General features: G+C 50.9%; 1 protein-coding gene across 2 annotated transcripts in view; it reads right to left on the reverse strand.

The window, feature by feature from the left end:
• Eipr1 (EARP complex and GARP complex interacting protein 1) overlaps window positions 1-21,121 on the reverse strand; it is a 139,388-nt gene that overhangs the window by 105,987 nt on the left and 12,280 nt on the right. For both annotated transcript variants that reach the window (XM_042680862.1, XM_042680861.1), the window contains exon 3: window positions 13,676-13,808. In XM_042680862.1, coding sequence (XP_042536796.1) covers window positions 13,676-13,808 — 133 coding nt within the window. The remainder of the gene's footprint in view (window positions 1-13,675; window positions 13,809-21,121) is intronic.

Below are 21,121 nucleotides of genomic sequence, written 5' to 3' on the forward strand. Positions count from 1 at the left end.
AGTAAGATATGCTGAGCTGGCCAGTAACTGCCTTGTCCACCTGTGTTTATGAGCCATGGGTGCACTGCTGCGGTGATGTATACCATCCAGGCTGCTGGAAGCACACTGTGGCCCGAGCTCAACAACGCAATCTCTCAGAGCACATTCCGCCTGCAGACGCCAGTGATGCTGGACGGGCAGGGTCCTGACCATCCTGCTTACCACCCAGCATGCACGGCTCACGAGCAGACCCCATCACAATGCCCGCCCTTCCACTGCCACGGGTTCTTCTGTCCTATGGGGCTCACTTAGCACAAGGAAAAGCCTAATGATTACTTTTTCCCAGAAGGGCATCTATAGAAATGATGTCAAGTAAACCACCCCAGAGCGGCTGTCCAGCCAGGCTCCTTCACGCCGCCAGCCACCTGACTGGGGTCCTCCTGACCACACCGTCCTGCCACAGTCTTGGACGTGACAAGGCAGTTCAAACCACAAACACCTCACAGTGCCCCAGCAAAGCAGAATAAGGCCGTCAAGATGTCCCCTCCATCAGAAAGCCGAACAGAGTTGTGTGCAGGCTGGAGGCCCATGTGTGCCTTGCACACGGCTGGCTCGTGGAACACCGGGGACATATGAAGTAGTGACAGACAGGCTGCTTCACATCTGGTGTGAGAGCCTGACCGAGGCAGAGGCCCCTCCCCCACGGTGTATGCCAACCCCCCAGCCCTTGGGTGCTGAGTGGCGAAGGCTGCCCAGCACCTCAGGAGACGAGAGGAATGGCCGCCCCCTCCTGACAAGGTCCTGGCCTCACACAGCTGGCCAACTGCTCCTTCTTGGCACCTCTGAAGCAGCTCCGTAGGCGCCCAAGAAGAGAGAGGGAAGGGGGGAAGAGGGAAAAGAGGGAAGGGGAGGGAAAGGAGGCCAAGGACAAAAGGAAAGCCACCAGGCTGAGGGAGAGAGCTCCAACAGCCCCTCTGGAGCGGCAGGAGGAAGCCAGCCCCCTGCTTTACAGTCGTGCTAGAAAGATGAATTCAGACTGGGTTTTGTCTAAGCACCCCCAATGGGCTGAAACCCAGAGGAAGGACCATAAACAAAGCACACTGATCAACGACACAACATTTTGCTGTGAGGGGCGTCCAGGGTGCTCTGGGGACCAGGCCCTATTTAACATCTTCATTAGTGATCTAGAAGGAGCAGTAAACAGCACATTAATTACATATCCAGATGATACCAAGTCTGGAGCTGCTGCAGAAAGTCAATGAGGACGAAGAAATGATACAAATGGGACTCAAAGAGGTTGGCCAGCAGTGCACAAAATCGGCCCCCAAAAGGAAGCCAAACAGAAGCTTTCCTCATGCTTGGAACACAGCCCAATTCTGTAAGCTGACCACAAAGGTGACCCACAATTCACACCCTCTCCACAGCCTGATACCAATGAACTTGGCAGGGCTCAGCTAAGAGCACACAGTCAAACCTCCTTGCATGATACTCAGAAGATTCTGCTCACATGCAACTCCTAACCCAAAGCTTGCAGCCCACCTCTGAGCACAGAAGGATGGCAGCCCAGTCCACTCCAGTATGAACTTCTATGAACAAGTACCATACATCTTAACAATTATGTCATCATTCTACAAGGAATAAAACAGTAAGAAAACAGTTTAGAGCAAGGTGTATTTACAAAATGCTTGCCTGACATGGATTTTTGCCAGAATCCCGAAAGATACCATCTCAAATGGCATAATGCTATTTGAGGGAACCTTGAAATACCAAAATCCCTAAAGTCTAAAATCCAAAAGAGTATAATTCTAGAAAAATTAATAAAAATTTCAGGATATTTATTTACTTTGGCGTGGTTTTGCGTAGTTTTGTATTGGTTTGGTTTTCTGAAATAGGATCTCACTTTGTAACTCAGGCTGGCCTCAAGTTCAAAGTCCCCCTTCCTGCCTCCGCCTCCCAGTGCTGGGATTACAGATGTGTGTCATCCCTCTGGCTCCATAGTAAATTTTAGAAAATAAAGCTGACAATTTAAAGTAGTGGGAAAGCTGAGCGCTGGTGGCCTGTCATCCTAGCTACCCAGGAGGCGGAGATCTGAAGATCATGGTTCAAAGCCAGCCCAGGCAGGAAAGTCTGTGCAACTCTCATCTCCAATTAACCACCAGAAAACCAGAAGTGGCACTGTGGCTCAAGTGGTAGAGCACTTGCCTTGAGCTGAAGAGCTGAGGGACAGCGCCCAGGCCCAGAGTTCAAGCCCCACGACCAACCAAAAAAAAGAAGGAAAAATAGTGGGGGAAAAAATTAAAAGAGGAAAAATAAAATAGGCCGATAAACAAGTGGATTTGAGGGTCAGACAGGCGATCCCCAGAGCTTATCGGAGCTGGCTGACTTACATGATCCAAGTCTTCCCTGTGACAAGAAGATGGCTTCCTTCTTCCAGGGCCTGATGGATGTGTCCATTTAGGTCACACCAGCTGCTGTGACCATCCATCTGCACAGCAGACAACTGAAAATCACTAACCCCTTCTCCAGATCCTGGCTTTCTACCCTACTGGGTTTTTCCCAACAGCAATTGTGGACTGGGGTAGTTTTCAGAATTCCAACCTTTTACAACTCCAACTTGAGGATTTCAGACCTTAAAAGAGATTCTGGTCTTTGTGATTCCACTGAGATTTTGCTATCCAGGATTATGGTCAGCGCCAGCCTCAAACCCACTACCTATGCTGCTGGCCTGCCAAGTGCATCACTGGGAAAACGCAAACAGGAGGAGAGGACTAAATATGCTACTCTTATAACTACTTGTCCTGTGCCTGGCACAGAAGCCATGGTTAGAGCTGCCATTGTATCTTCACTGTTATTGCCATCAACAAACGCAAAATACGGATGAGAAAAATATGAAAGCCAAAAGAATTAAGTCACTTGTCTCCCTTCTAGCAAAGAGAGCTTCAACCACATTGCCCTGAGATCCCTCTCTCTGTCCTGGCCTCCAGGTACAGTATCCTGAGATCCCTCTCTGTCCACACCTCCAGGTACAGTGTCCTGAGGTCTCCCTCTCTGTCTGGGCCTCCAGGTACAGTGTCCTGAGATCCCTCTCTGTCCACACCTCCAGGTACAGTGTCCTGAGGTCTCCCTCTCTGTCCACACCTCCAGGTACAGTGTCCTGAGGTCTCCCTCTCTGTCCAGGCCTCCAGGTACAGAGTCCTGAGGTCTCTTTCTCTGTCCACACCTCCAGGTACAGTGTCCTGAGACTCCCTCTCTCTGTCCTGGCCTCCAGGTACAGTGTCCTGAGGTCTCCCTCTCTGTCTGGGCCTCCAGGTACAGTGTCCTGAGATCCCTCTCTCTGTCCTGGCCTCCAGGTACAGTGTCCTGAGGTCTCCCTCTCTGTCCAGGCCTCCAGGTACAGTGTCCTGAGGTCTCTCTCTCTCTGTCCAGGCCTCCAGGTACAGTGTCCTGAGGTCTCTCTCTCTCTGTCCAGGCCTCCAGGTACAGTGTCCTGAGACACTGCACAGTCTCTGTCCAGGCCTCCAGGTAGTGTCCTGAGACACTGCACAGTCTCTGTCCAGGCCTCCAGGTACAGTGTCCTGGGACTCCCTCTCTGTCCTGGCCTCCAGGTACAGTGTCCTGAGACTCCCTCTCTGTCCTGGCCTCCAGGTACAGTGTCCTGAGGTCTCCCTCTCTGTCCACACCTCCAGGCACAGTGTCCTGAGGTCTCCCTCTCTGTCCAGGCCTCCAGGTACAGTGTCCTGAGGCCTCCCTCTCTGTCCAGGCCTCCAGGTAGTGTCCTGAGACACTGCACAGTCTCTGTCCAGGCCTCCAGGTACAGTGTCCTGAGACTCCCTCTGTCCAGGCCTCCAGGTACAGTGTCCTGAGACACTGCACAGTCTCTGTCCAGGCCTCCAGGTACAGTGTCCTGAGACTCTCTCTCTGTCCAGGCCTCCAGGTATAGTGTCCTGAGACTCCCTCTGTCCTGGCCTTCAGGTACAGTGTCCTGAGGTCTCCCTCTCTGTCCACACCTCCAGGTACAGAGTCCTGAGGTCTCCCTCTCTGTCCAAACCTCCAGGTACAGTGTCCTGAGACTCCCTCTCTGTCCTGGCCTCCAGATACAGAGTCCTGAGGTCTCCCTCTCTGTCCAGGCCTCCAGGTACAGTGTCCTGAGGTCTCCCTCTCTGTCCACACCTCCAGGTACAGAGTCCTGAGATCCCTCTCTCTGTCCTGGCCTCCAGGTACAGTGTCCTGAGGCCTCCCTCTCTGTCCAGGCCTGCAGGTACAGTGTCCTAAGACACTGCACAGTCTCTGTCCAGGCCTCCAGGTACAGAGTCCTGAGGTCTCCCTCTCTGTCCAGGACTCCAGGTACAGTGTTCTGGGATCTCCCTCTCTGTCCAGGCCTCCAGGTACAGAGTCCTGAGGTCTCTCTTGGTCTCCCCAGGGACAGGCCACTGTGTGGTCTTTGCTTCCTCTATTACAGAAAACTACCCGTTCAGGTTTCCAACACAGAGCTCTCTATCCGGACCTCCAGCGACTTTGCATCTTCCCGGGGGGAGGGGGGGGGCGGGGAGGAGGGTAAACAAAATGGAGGTAGGTGGAGAATTTATGTCTGTGATGTCTTTACAGTTAGAGTTAAGAGACTATTAATTAGAATAGGCTGAATGATGCAGTTGATAAAGCATAAACTTTTCAGTGTCACTGAGCTAAAACAATATATTCCCCATAACTTGGGTGGACTGATACCTCTCTGCGATTTTCCTATCTCTTACTACACCAAGTCACCTCACTGAATTACTTCTTTACAAACCCCAAGCCAAAATTTAAAAAAAAAAAAAAAAAAAAAAACCTTAAGTAAAGCCTTGTAATAATCCTAGAACAGACAGATCAATTCAGCTTTTGGTGAGTCTGCACTTCCGTCTCGCCACCAGAGAAGCCACCACAACTGCCACTCTGGCTGGCAGACACTCCAAAAAGGCAGGCCAGTCAGTCAGTCCATGTGTCAGTCAGTCCATGTGTAGTCAGAGGAGAACTAAGATCCATAAAACACAGCAATATTCTGCGTTGCACGTGCAATGGCTCCCATATGATTTCCATGGAACCAGAAAGTTCCATCATACTGCAGGCTCTTGGAGCACTATACACTGCTTGCTGGTCTGCAGCCAGGGTGCTGCCAGTCTACAAAAGTGCAGCTTGTACAACTGTAACAGTATATAAAAGCAGCAGTGGTACTCCCAGGACACTGCTGAAAATGAACTATACAACTCATGGGTAGAGACGGAAGGGAAAAATGGAAAGAGCGAGGGAAGGGGTGACACTGTCCAAAAAGAAATGTACTTTTGGGCTGGGAAAATGGCTCAGTGGTAGAGCACTTGCCTTGCATGCATGAGGCCCTGGGTTCAATTCCTCAGCACCACATACACAGAAAGAAAAAAAAAAGTGGCACTATGGCTCAAGTGGTAGAGCACCAGCCTTGAGCTGAAGAGCTGAGGGATGGCACCCAGGCCCAGAGTTCAAGCCCCACAACAGGAAGGAAGGAAGGAAGGAAGGAAGGAAGGAAGGAAGGAAGGAAGGAAGGAAGGAAGGAAAGAAAGGTACTTAGAAAGGTACTTTGTATATCACCTTTATAGTAAGATTTAAATAAAAAAGAAATAATATACAACGTAAAATGAACTTTAAAATTTTTAAAATATAAAAACATTTCTAACAGTACAGAACACTTGATAATGGTAATGAGCTACTATAAGACTTGAGTAGTAATTACTACAGTGGACTTTACTCTGGGTCACCACATCTGACTTCACCAGGTCTTCTGATCATATGATTTTGTCTCAGGCTGGATTTGGCCCTTATGTTGATTAGTTCAAAGCCCGAGAGAACAGGATAGAACACAAATACGTGCTGTGGAGCCTAGATTGTGGTAAGTCGCACCATCAAGATGTGGAAAAGCACTCTGATGTCAATGAAAAATCGCCTCGTATGCGTTTCTCAGGACAGCCCACATCATTAAACGAAATACAAATGTTCATTCCATATCACAGTTTGCATGAAAATTAAAGGTAGGGACCGGCAATGCCATGATGCTTTCACATAACATCTGAACTGAGGAAGGGATCTGAAAAGAAAAAAAAAAAAAAGCCTGCCATCCACAAGACAGCAATACAACAGGCACTGAGGCACCCTGGGGGCCTCCAAAAATCCTTGTTCCCCAGCCACACATCTACCATCCATCCTCCCTCCCTCCCTCCCCTTCTCTCTCAAGTATATCACCTTTTCTGGGCCCAGGATCATGAGTAAAGCCAACTCCCACTTTCCTAGATAAGCACATGAAACCAACAACACAGGAAGCATTCCACCTCACTGTCAGCATACCAGTACAAGGGGCAGTGGCCTGGAACCTGTCCCAGAAGCACAACAGGTGCCTGGGCCCTGCCTCAGCTTCTGCAGGGGGCTCCTGATTGAAGGGCCCGATGCCTGCCCCAGGGCGAAAGAGCAGGGCTTCTCACCACCCTGAAGGGCAGGACCAACCACTGCCCTCAGGCGTGCCCAGAGCCAAACCCTCTACAGAATTCAGTCCTAGACCCCAGTCCAGATGCAAAGGACCCACCAGGACCTCTTCATCCACTATGAGAATGTTGCCTAGCAACATGTTTCAATATTTTCCTGTCTAGTTCCCACAGAAATAGAGCTAAACCTGGACCAGAAGACAAAAACAACAGGTGAGGAGGCCAACGTCAGAGGACACAGGAGTGGAGAGCAGGCCAGCATTCCCTGTGCGGGATTCAGGTGTGCAGATGGCGTCTGATCCTCACCTCGGGGTGAGCCTGAGTCTACAGGAGCAGAGCCTCCCACTGGGGCTCAGAGAAGCCACAGAAGAGGAGGCCGCGTTTTCAGAGGAGCGTATGCCGGCCACCCTGGCCCTCAGTACTCACAGAGAAGAAGTGAGAGGGGAGAATGGTCACCAGAACGGTTGTGTTGCAAATCTGCCTATCTGCACCTGCAGCTCCCTTCCACGGCCGTGCTCCATGCAGAACTGAGTTGCTGTCCTTTTCTCTGCCACTCACCAGGGGAAGGAAAGGGAAAGTTCATGAAAGAGGCTATGTCCCTTACAAACTGTTAAGTGTATAAATAACACGCTCTCTGAAGGGACCCCTGCCCTTAGCAATCTCATGTTTTATTCATGACTCTTGGAAATTTTGCATTCTGCCTGGTAACATATTTACATTCATGAATAATGCTTTCATTGCTTAAAATCAAATACAATTGACAGTACAGACAGACACACCACATTTATCCTGTAGCTCCAGCGCCCCACACTGCCAGCCGCCCCAAGGGTGCTACACCCAGTCTGAGAAGCTCCTGCTAACATTGTGCCTGGGCTGGCATAAGTGCCGTGAGCTCGGGCGTGGCACTGCCACTGCCAGGTTCACTGGCCCTGGCGCTCGCTGCCAGAGCAGCCAGGCTGCACACCCTGGTGCCTCTATGGGCAGAGTGGCATCCAATCACATGTGCAGTGTCTGAAGATGTCGGAACCCCTTGGGGGGAAATGCCCCTGCCTGTGACAGCACAGAGAAAAAGCACACCCACACAGGACACTCAGACAGAGTGTGGGCACAAAAGGACACACATGACAGACAAGCAGGGACAGCACGAACACACAGATTAAACCCACACAAGACACACACATGCAAACAGTGCGAACACACAGACCATGCCCACAGGACACACAGGAAGTGTGAGCACACAAACATGACACACGTGAAGGGACAGTGTGAGCACACACAGCCCACCCACCCATGACACATGTGAAGGGACAGTGTGAGCACACACAGCATACCTACACATCACACACACAGTGTGAGCACACACAGCCCACCCACCCATGACACGCAGGGACAGAGTGAACACACACAGCATACCTACACATCACACACACAGTGGGAGCACACAGCCCACCCACCCATGACACGAAGGGACAGAGTGAACACACACAGCATACCTACACATCACACACACAGTGTGAGCACACACAGCCCACCCATGACACGCAGGGACAGAGTGAGCACACACAGCCCACCCACCCATGACACGCAGGGACAGAGTGAACACACACAGCATACCTACACATCACACACACAGTGGGAGCACACACAGCCTACCCACCCATGACACGCAGGGACAGAGTGAACACACACAGCATACCTACACATCACACACACAGTGTGAGCACACACAGCCCACCCATGACACGCAGGGACAGAGTGAGCACACACAGCATACCTACACATCACACACACAGTGGGAGCACACACAGCCTACCCACCCATGACACGCAGGGACAGAGTGAACACACACAGCATACCTACACATCACACACACAGTGTGAGCACACACAGCCTACCCACCCATGACACGCAGGGACAGAGTGAACACACACAGCATACCTACACATCACACACACAGTGTGAGCACACACAGCCCACCCATGACACGCAGGGACAGAGTGAGCACACACAGCCCACCCACCCATGACACGCAGGGACAGAGTGAACACACACAGCACACCTACACATCACACACACAGTGTGAGCACACACAGCCCACCCACCCATGACACGCAGGGACAGAGTGAGCACACACAGCCCACCCACCCATGACACGCAGGGACAGAGTGAACACACACAGCATACCTACACATCACACACACAGTGTGAGCACACACAGCCCACCCATGACACGCAGGGACAGAGTGAACACACACAGCCCACCCACCCATGACACGCAGGGACAGAGTGAGCACACACAGCATACCTACACATCACACACACAGTGTGAGCACACACAGCCCACCCATGACACGCAGGGACAGAGTGAACACACACAGCATACCTACACATCACACACACAGTGTGAGCACACAGCCCGCCCACCCATGACACGCAGGGACAGAGTGAACACACACAGCACACCTACACATCACACACACAGTGGGAGCACACAGCCCACCCATGACACGCAGGGACAGAGTGAGCACACACAGCATACCTACACATCACACACACAGTGGGAGCACACAGCCCACCCACCCATGACACGCAGGGACAGAGTGAACACACAAAGCATACCTACACATCACGCATACCTACACATCACACACACAGTGTGAGCACACACAGCCCACCCATGACACGCAGGGACAGAGTGAACACACACAGCATACCTACACATCACACACACAGTGGGAGCACACACAGCCCACCCACCCATGACACGCAGGGACAGAGTGAGCACACACAGCATACCTACACGTCACACACACAGTGTGAGCACACACAGCCCACCCATGACACGCAGGGACAGAGTGAACACACACAGCATACCTACACATCACACACACAGTGGGAGCACACACAGCCCACCCACCCATGACACGCAGGGACAGAGTGAGCACACACAGCATACCTACACATCACACACACAGTGTGAGCACACACAGCCCACCCATAACACACAGGGACAGAGTGAGCACACACAGCATACCTACACATCACACACACAGTGTGAGCACACAGCCCGCCCACCCATGACACGCAGGGACAGAGTGAACACACAAAGCATACCTACACATCACACACACAGTGGGAGCACACACAGCCCACCCACCCATGACACGCAGGGACAGAGTGAACACACAAAGCATACCTACACATCACGCATACCTACACATCACACACACAGTGTGAGCACACACAGCCCACCCATGACACGCAGGGACAGAGTGAACACACACAGCATACCTACACATCACACACACAGTGGGAGCACACACAGCCCACCCACCCATGACACGCAGGGACAGAGTGAGCACACACAGCATACCTACACGTCACACACACAGTGTGAGCACACACAGCCCACCCATGACACGCAGGGACAGAGTGAACACACACAGCATACCTACACATCACACACACAGTGGGAGCACACACAGCCCACCCACCCATGACACGCAGGGACAGAGTGAGCACACACAGCATACCTACACATCACACACACAGTGTGAGCACACACAGCCCACCCATAACACACAGGGACAGAGTGAGCACACACAGCATACCTACACATCACACACACAGTGGGAGCACACACTGCCCACCCATGACACGCAGGGACAGAGTGAGCACACACAGCATACCTACACATCACACACACAGTGGGAGCACACAGGCCACCCACCCATGACACGCAGGGACAGAGTGAACACACAAAGCATACCTACACATCACACACACAGTGTGAGCACACACAGCCCACCCACCCATGACACGCAGGGACAGAGTGAACACACACAGCATACCTACACATCACACACACAGTGGGAGCACACACAGCCCACCCACCCATGACACGCAGGGACAGAGTGAACACACACAGCATACCTACACATCACACACACAGTGGGAGCACACACTGCACGCCCACCCATGACACGCAGGGACAGAGTGAACACACACAGCATACCTACACATCACACACACAGTGGGAGCACACACTGCACGCCCATGCATGACACACAGACAGGATAGTGTGTGCACACACGTGACACACACGGACAGTGTGAGCCATGTAGCATATCCACACACGTCATACAAGGAGGAACAATGTGAGCACACAGATCACACCCACACATTAGACATACACAAACAGTGTGAATACAGCACACACGCATGGTACATACAAGGACAATGTGAGCACATACAACACACCCACATGACACACACACAAGGACAGTGTGAGCACACACAGAACACAGCATATATCACACACAGAGACAGTGAGCACACACAGAACACCCACATGTGACACACACAAGACAGTGTGAGCACACACAGATCACATACACATGACACACACACAGACAGTGAGCACACACGGAACACCCACATGTGACACACATACAAGACAGTGTGAGCACACACAGATCACATACACATGACACACAGACAGTGAGCACACACGGAACACCCACTATGACACACATACAAGACAGTGTGAGCACACACAGATCACATACACATGACACACACACAGACAGTGAGCACACACAGAACACCCACTATGACACACATACAAGACAGTGTGAGCACACACAGATCACATACACATGACACACACACAGACAGTGAGCACACACGGAACACCCACTATGACACACATACAAGACAGTGTGAGCACACACAGATCACATACACATGACATACACACAGACAGTGAGCACACACGGAACACCCACTATGACACACATACAAGACAGTGTGAGCACACACAGATCACATACACATGACACACACACAGACAGTGAGCACACACAGAACACCCACTATGACACACATACAAGACAGTGTGAGCACACACAGATCACATACACATGACACACACACAGACAGTGAGCACACACAGAACACCCACTATGACACACATACAAGACAGTGTGAGCACACACAGATCACATACACATGACACACAGACAGACAGTGAGCACACACGGAACACCCACTATGACACACATACAAGACAGTGTGAGCACACACAGATCACATACACATGACACACACACAGACAGTGAGCACACACAGAACACCCACTATGACACACATACAAGACAGTGTGAGCACACACAGATCACATACACATGACACACAGACAGTGAGCACACACAGAACACCCACTATGACACACATACAGGACAGTGTGAGCACACACAGATCACATACACATGACACACACACAGACAGTGAGCACACACGGAACACCCACTATGACACACATACAAGACAGTGTGAGCACACACAGATCACATACACATGACAGACACACAGACAGTGAGAACACATGGAACACCCACTATGACACACATACAAGACAGTGTGAGCACACACAAATCACATACACATGACACACACACAGACAGTGAGCACACACAGAACACCCACTATGACACACATACAAGACAGTGTGAGCACATACAGATCACATACACATGACACACAGACAGTGAGCACACACAGAACACCCACTATGACACACATACAAGACAGTGTGAGCACACACAGATCACATACACATGACACACAGACAGTGAGCACACACGGAACACCCACTATGACACACATACAAGACAGTGTGAGCACACACAGATCACATACACATGACACACAGACAGTGAGCACACACGGAACACCCACTATGACACACATACAAGACAGTGTGAGCACACACAGATCACATACACATGACACACACACGGACAGTGAGCACACACGGAACACCCACTATGACACACATACAAGACAGTGTGAGCACACACAGATCACATACACATGACACACACAGACAGTGAGCACACACGGAACACCCACTATGACACACATACAAGACAGTGTGAGCACACACAGATCACATACACATGACACACAGACAGTGAGCACACACTGAACACCCACTATGACACACATACAAGACAGTGTGAGCACACACAGATCACATACACATGACACATAGACAGACAGTGAGCACACACGGAACACCCACTATATACACATACAAGACAGTGTGAGCACACACAGATCACATACACATGACACACACACAGACAGTGAGCACACACAGAACACCCACTATGACACACATACAAGACAGTGTGAGCACACACAGATCACATACACATGACACACACACAGACAGTGAGCACACACAGAACACCCACTATGACACACATACAAGACAGTGTGAGCACACACAGATCACATACACATGACACACACACTGACAGTAAGCACACACGGAACACCCACTATGACACACATACAAGACAGTGTGAGCACACACAGATCACATACACATGACACACAGACAGTGAGCACACACGGAACACCCACTATGACACACATACAAGACAGTCTGAGCACACACAGATCACATACACATGACACATAGACAGACAGTGAGCACACACGGAACACCCACTATATACACATACAAGACAGTGTGAGCACACACAGATCACATACACATGACACACAGACAGACAGTGAGCACACACAGAACACCCACTATGACACACATACAAGACAGTGTGAGCACACACAGATCACATACACATGACACACACACTGACAGTAAGCACACACGGAACACCCACTATGACACACATACAAGACAGTGTGAGCACACACAGATCACATACACATGACACACACACTGACAGTAAGCACACACGGAACACCCACTATGACACACATACAAGACAGTGTGAGCACACACAGATCACAGCATATATCACACACACAGGGACAGTATGAGCACACACAGCATACACATATGACATATGCAGAGATGGTGTGATCATGCACAGCACACCCACACATGACACACACGGGGAATGTGGGAGCGCATGTGCCACACCCACGTGACATACATACATAAAAGGCATGAGCTAACACACCCTCGAACCCAGGTTGCCCACTCATAGACCCAGCTAAGATCCCAGTCTGCGTCCAAGGACACCCTCAGCATCCACTCACGCCCACAGCTTCTCCTGTGGGCCCCACCCTCATCGACAGTCAGGTTGTACAAATCTGCGTTGACCTATGAGCCATACAAGATCAGCCTGACATCTCAGCCCAAGGGGTGAACAAGTACCAAATAAAGCCACACTTACTCTTGTTGTAGCAGGTTGCCAGCACACCTTTATCTGCGGGGCTGGCACTGATATGCCAGATCTCACCCACTTGATGGAGGAGAACATTTTTATTTATAATGTTATTTTCATCATCGAAATCTATGATGTGAATCTACAAAGAAAAAAGGGTCATATCAGGGTCTCAGTTGCTTGGTATTGTAAAAAAAGCTTCATGGTCACAAGAAGAATCAAACACGTATTTCAAAGCAGAAGCAGCTTCCACTACGATACTTACAGTAGCATTATAACACTCCTGCAGTCTGATGCCTACTCCTGTCTCTCCAACGTCCCCCTGTGCAGGGTTTTACATGGTAAGCTTACATAACATGGCCTCTGTTGCCCAGCTCCCACCTGGCTCCTATTTGTAGATTGTGTTTGTAGCCAGCCTGGAAAGAGAAATTCCTGAAACCCATATCTCTGATTGACTAGCAAAAAACCAAAACTGAAGGCATGGCTTAAGTATATAACACCAGTATTGAAAGAAAAAGTCAATCAAGGCCCTGACTTCAAGCCCCAGTACAGGCAGAAAGAAATAAAGAAATAAAGGAAGGAAGGAAGTTGATCAAAGACCTCAATGTCTGACCTAAAGCTCTGAAATTATTGCAAGAGGAAATAGGAGAAACAGTTGAACTTATAGGCAAAGGCAAAACTTTTTTAAAAGAATCCCAGAGACACAGCAGATAAGCGAGAGACTTGAACAATGGGATTACATCAAAATACAAAGTTTCTGGGGCTGGGAAGGTGGCTCAGTGATAGAGCGCTTGCCTTGCATGCATGAGGCCCTGGGTTCGATTCCCCAGCACCACATAAGCAAAAAGCCGGAAGTGGTGCTGTGGCTCAACTGGTAGAGTGCTAGCCTTGAGCTGAAGAGCTGAGGGACAGCGCCCAGGCCCAGAGTTCAGGCCCCACGACTGGACCCCCCCCCCCCAAAAAAAAAAAATATATTCAAAATACAAAGTTTCTGCACAGCAGAGGACATAGAAAATTAGAAAGACAGACAACAACAACAACAACAAAGATAAAAAGAAAAAAGAAAGACAGTCAACAGACTGGGAGGAGATCTTTACCAGCAGTATATATGACAAAGGTCTAATATTCAAAGTATACAAGGAACTCAAGAAACTAACCCCTCCCAAAGCTAACAAACCAGTCACTGAATGGGCAACGAAGATGAGAGACGTCTCAGAAGAGGTAAAATGACAAAGAAACACATGAGGAAATGCTCATCATCTCCCGCTATAAAGGAAACACAAATCTAAAATACACTGGGATCTAAAATATACAGGACTCTAGACATCCACACACAGTGAGACCACAGGAGGACAGTCTTAGGGGAGGAACACAAAGGCACAAGGCCTGTGTGCCTGTGGCCATATATAATATTTATCTAGCCAGGCGCCAGTGGCTCACACCTTTAATTCTAGCTACTCAGGAGGCTGAGATCTGAGGATCGCGGTTCAAAGCCAGCCCGGGCAGGAAAGTCTATGAGACTTTTTTTTCTTTTTTGGGGGGGAGGGGGCGTGGTCATGGGCCTGAACTCTGGGCCTGGGTGCTGTCCCTCAGCTCTTCAGCTCAAGGCTAGCACTCTACCATAGCGCCACTTCCGCCTTCTTTTTTTCTGGTTATGTGGTGCTGAGGAATCGAACCCAGGGCCTCATGCATGCAAGGCAAGTGCTTTATCACTGAGACACTTTCCCAGCCCTTCCCCACCCCCACCCCTCCGCCACTATCCCCCCCCACCCCGTGAGACTCTTATCTCCAATAAACCACTAGAAAACCGGAAGTAGCACTGTGGCTCAAGCGGTAGAACCCTTGCCTTGAGCTGAAGAGCGCAGGGACAGCGTCCAGGCCCAGAGTTCAAGCCCCACGACCAGCATAAATCAATTAATTAATTAATATTTATCAAAATGAGCTCCAAGAAATAGAAAGGAGGGTTTTTTCCTTTGTTGTTTTATTTTATTCATGTTTTATTTGTTCCTTTTTCTGTCCTTGGGAAGGTAAGACAGTGGCACCGAAATGGAGGGACAAAGGGTGAACAAATGGTACTCTCTAGACTCGATGTTGAAAATGAGCTATACACATGCAGGTGGGAACAGGAGGGACAAACTGGGAGGCAAGGGGTGACACTGTCCAAGAAGAAATGAACTCTCTACCTGACTTGTATAACTTGTAACCCCTCTATACATCACCTTAGTAATAACAAGTTTCAAAACTTTAAGGTGCAAGTCAGAAGTGACTAAGATGAGCCACCTTCCCAGCCCCCTGGGTTCGATTCCTCAGCACCACATAAGCAGAAAAAGCTGAAAGTGGCGCTGTGGCTCACGTGGAAGAGTACTCGCCTTGAGCTGAAGAGCTGAGGGGCAGCGCCCAGGCCCAGAGTTCAGGCCCCATGACCAGCAAAAACAAAAAAAAAGATAAAAAGAAGTGACTAAGATGAGAAGGTAATGTGTTTTAAAACATTTGTTATCTGCTTGACCTATGCTTGCTTATTTATCATGCATTCCTTGTACAAAGGGGTTTCAATGTAACATTTCTACACTGCTAAATTATGTATCCAAATCACCTTGCCTCATCATTCTACCTTACTCTTCTCACTTCTAAAACCATTTGACAGGTTTCACTGTTCTATTTTCATACCTGCAAACAAACTACCTGGACCACATTCATCCTCATTCTCCCTCTTTCTTAGCCCTCCCCCTCCCACTGCTACCTTACCCCCAGAGCTTGTTTTGCTTTCCAGTCAGCTTCTTTTCCTCAGGTTAGAAGTGACTAAGATGGGAAGACTATTTTAACACATTTTAATTCCTTTTGAAAATGAAGCCAGGGGCTGAGAATGTGAGTAAGTGGCATAGTGCTTGCCTAGCATGCATGAAGCCCAGGGTTCGATTCCTCAGTGCCATATACACAGGAAAAGTCAGAAGTAGCACTGTGGCTCAAGTGGTAGAGTGCTAGCCTTGAGCAAAAGAAGCTCACGGACAGTGCCCAGACAATGCCCCAGGACTGGCAAAAAAATAAATAAGGCCAACATATGTAAATGCTTATGGTCATTTATATTACAATGTAATTAAATTTAGGTTACTAAGTAAAAAGATTAAATATGATATCTATATATCTTTCTGGATATTTGTTATAGAAATTACAATGATTTGGGGCTGGGAAGGTGGCTCAGTGGTAGAGCACTTGCCTTGCATGCATGAGGCCCTGGGTTCGATTCCTCTGCACCACATAAGCAAAAAGAAAAAACCTGGAAGTGGTGCTGTGGCTCAAGTGGTAGAGCGCTAGCCTTGAGCTGAAGAGCTGAGGGACAGCGCCCAGGCTGAGTTCAGGCCCCACGACCGTAACAAAAAAAACAACAAAAAAAAGAAATTACAATGATTTCCAAATTTACACTCCTATCAATATTCAAAGCAATGAGAAAGCATAATTCTTCTACAGGTAAAATTATACTAAGAAAATAATCATGGGCCAGGCTGATGGCTCACCTCTGTAATTCTAGCTATTCAAGAGGCTGAGATCTGAGGACTGTGGTTCAAAGCCAGCTGACAGAAAAATCCAAGAGACTATTATTGAACTTTTTTCCCTTTTTTTAGTTTGTGATTATTCTTCACCTATGCATGGCGTATTAAACGTCTATCTTCAGAAGGGCTGGGGGGAAGATACAGAACTTGAGGGGAAATGGATGAGAAAGTACAGCAGTGGAGCTCACTGGACACTGATGAAAGTGAACTGTGCAAGCGGTGGGTGGAGACGGGAGGGAAGGACTGGGAGAGAGCGAGGGAACAGAAGACACTGTATGACTCATTGAACTGTAATCCCTCTGAACATCTTCTCCATAATAACAGTAAATTAATTTTTAAAAAACATCTGTATGCAAGTTAAAAAAAGAGAGACTACTATCTCCAATAAACAAGCAAACACGCTGGAAGTGGAGCTGTGGCTCAAGTAATAGAGAGTTCCATGCTCCCAAGGAGGACTGTGGAGGGTTCATGAGGAAGACTGCGGAGGTCCAAGGTCCCGAGGAGAACTGCGGAGGTCCACGCTCCCGAGGAGGACTGCCGAGGTCCACCCTCAGGAGGACTGCAGAGGTCCACGCTCCCGAGGAGGACTGCAGAGGTCCACCCTCAGGAGGACTGCCGAGGTCCACCCTCAGGAGGACTGCGGAGGTCCACCCTCAGGAGGACTGCGGAGGTCCACCCTCAGGAGGACTGCGGAGGTCCACCCTCAGGAGGACTGCAGAGGTCCACGCTCCCGAGGAGAACTGCGGAGGTCCACGCTCCCGAGGAGGACTGCGGAGGTCCGTGCTCCCGAGGAGGACTGTGGAGGTCCACGGTCCCGAGGAGGACATGCGGAGGTTCACGCTCCCGAGGAGGACTGCGGAGGTCCACCCTCACCAGGAGGACTGCAGAGGTCCACGCTCTGCACACACTGTCATCACCGTGAACTGGAAGCCAGCCACAGCCCCAGAGCTGGGTGAGGCATTGTTCAGGCCTGCCCAGGACACCGGCCTACTGCAATGCCTGGCCTAACACAGACAGGTCATCCCCAGATTTTGCAGGGAGACCCTCCAGCTATCATCAGGGCACTACTTCCTGCACTCCTGGAGGACAGCTGCTCGCTCACAAAGCACACACCTGAGCAAAGAACCAGGGGGCCATTGGTTGCACAGTGGGTTTACTGCTTCATTTCACCTCCACACCCAAGGACACTGTATCTCAAGTCACCTTCCTCCGTGACCAGTGATCCTGTCACATGTCTTAAAAACGTCAAATGTTTAAAAATGAAGAAAGCGTCAAGTGATGAGTGATTATAGAGGAAACTATTAAGGTTTAGGACAGATACACATGTACACATCCTATGACCCAGGGATCCCACGTGATCCCACCAGACAAATCTGAACATGGAAGAGGATGAGCGTCACAGGAGACTTCCTCAGGACAGTGCAGGTGGCAAAGCCAGGTGTCCACCAACCACAGGACAGGAGGAAGACTGCGGCCCCCCACGGACTGGAATACTAACGCAGGCTGAGCGCACAGCAGCCACGCTGTTCCCGGGCTGTCCCTCCTGTGGCCCCCTCCACATGGGGCTTAAAGCCAGGCCACTATGAAAGGATAATTTGATTACTTAAGCCTACCACACAGATTGAGCTGAAAGAACATACTATAGAATAGCATGTACCTTTAAGAAGTATAAATACAAAAAGTGATATGAGACCGAGCAGCTTTAAAAACGTAGGCATAAAACTGTAGGCAATTACATAAAACATCGCACATGAACACGGACCAAAAGGCAGTATATACACAGTCAGAAATAATTTTTATGTTTTTGGAGAATTTTTTCTTTCAGTATTTGACAAATTTGCCATTATTAGAAATCCATTAACACTGAAAAAAGAATGCATTAACGGCCGCTGTGCCACATCTCTGAAACACCCTCAGAGGCAGGCGCTGCGCGGCGGGCCTGCGGCGTCTGCTGACTCTGCCTGCCCGCCACGGGCGCAGCGCCCGCACAGCTGAGCGCTGCGCGTCCCCGCCACGGGCGCAGCGCCCGCACAGCTGAGCGCTGCGCGTCCCCGCCACGGGCGCAGCGCCCGCACAGCTGAGCGCTGCGCGTCCCCGCCACGGGCGCAGCGCCCGCACAGCTGAGCGCTGCGCGTCCCCGCCACGGGCGCAGCGCCCGCACAGCTGAGCGCTGCGCGTCCCCGCCACGGGCGCAGCGCCCGCACAGCTGAGCGCTGCGCGTCCCCGCCACCGGGGCAGCGCCCGCACAGCTGAGCGCTGCGCGTCCCCGCCACGGGCGCAGCGCCCGCACAGCTGAGCGCTGCGCGTCCCCGCCACGGGCGCAGCGCCCGCACAGCTGAGCACTGCGCGTGCCCGCCACCGGGGCAGCGCCCGCACAGCTGAGCACTGCGCGTCCCCGTCCCCGCCATGGGGGCAGCGCCCGCACAGCTGAGCACTGCGCGTGCCCCGTCCCCGCCACGGGCGCAGCGCCCGCACAGCTGAGCACTGCGCGTGCCCCGTCCCCGCCACGGGCGCAGCGCCCGCACAGCTGAGCACTGCGTGTCCCCCGTCCCCGCCATGGGGGCAGCGCCCGCACAGCTGAGCGCTGCGCGTCCCCGTCCCCGCCATGGGGGCAGCGCCCGCACAGCTGAGCGCTGCGCGTCCCCGTCCCCGCCACAGGCTTCCTGGCTTCCACGGCCCGTCCTGTGCTCCCCAAGGCGCGCCTTGCTTCTCACCACATCCCGCCTTCTCTTGTGGAGCAAATGCTTCCCACTCAGACTGAATGACCTGGCCCCACGTCCCTCCTTCACCTACCAAACCCACAGACAGCCAGCTCAGCAGAAGTGAGGAGACCCCAGGCATCCAGCTCAGCAAAAATGGGGAGACCCATGGGCAGTCAGGTGACCGGAAATGGGAAGAGCCCACATCCACAGCGCCTCATACATGTCTCCTAACCTTCACCTCTAAACGCGATGTGCGTGGGTTCCAGCTCTCCTGCATACCTTACTCACAGTGGAGTCCCAGGTCCCTGACTCACGTCTTCATGAAATATCCAACAGAGCTATGTTCAAAAAGGATGGCGAGGGCTGAGCACCAGTGGTGCACCCTACAATTCTGGCTATTTGGGAGAAGACTGATAGGACTGAGCCGAAGGCCAGCCTGAGAAAAATATTCAAGAGATCCCATCTCAGCCAAAAGCTGAGTGCAGTCATCCCAGTCACACAGAACAGGAGGCAGAGACTGGGAGGACTGCAGTTCCAGACCAGCCTGAACAAGAGAGAGAGAAGCATGATTCCATCTCAACAGAAAAATCTCGGCATGATAGTAAACATCTGTCATCCCAGCTATGGTGGGAAATATAAGTAAGAAGAGCACCATCTTGGCTGGCCAGGAAAAAAAAAAAGCAACCGTCTATCTCAAAAATAACCACAGCCGGGCTGGGAAGATGGCTCAGTGGTAGAGCGCTTGCCTTGCATGCTCGAGGCCCTGCGTTCGATTCCTCAGCACCACATAAGCAAAAAGAAAAAAGCCGGAAGTGGTGCTGTGGCTCAAGTGGTAGAGCGCTAGCCTTGAGCTGAAGAGCTGAGGGACAGCACCCAGACCCAGAGTTCAGGCCTCACAACTGGACCCAAAAAATAATAATAATAATAATAACCACAGCCAAGTGCTGGTGGCTCACACCTGTAATCCTAGCTACTCAGGAGGCTGAGAGCTGAGGATCACGGTTCAAAGCCAGTCCTGGCAGGAAAGTCCGTGAAACTCTTATCTCCAATAAACCACTAGAAAACCCAAACGTGGTGCTGTAACTCAAGTGGTAGAGTGCTAGCCTTGAGCTGAAGAGCTGAGGGACAGCACCCAGGCCCAGAGTTCAAGCCCCACGACCAACAAAAAAATAACCACAGCAAAAAGGGCCAGAGATATTCATGGG

This window comes from Dipodomys spectabilis, unplaced genomic scaffold, assembly GCF_019054845.1.
Source record: "Dipodomys spectabilis isolate Male_0828 unplaced genomic scaffold, ASM1905484v1 ptg000066l, whole genome shotgun sequence".
NCBI lineage: Eukaryota > Metazoa > Chordata > Mammalia > Rodentia > Heteromyidae > Dipodomys > Dipodomys spectabilis.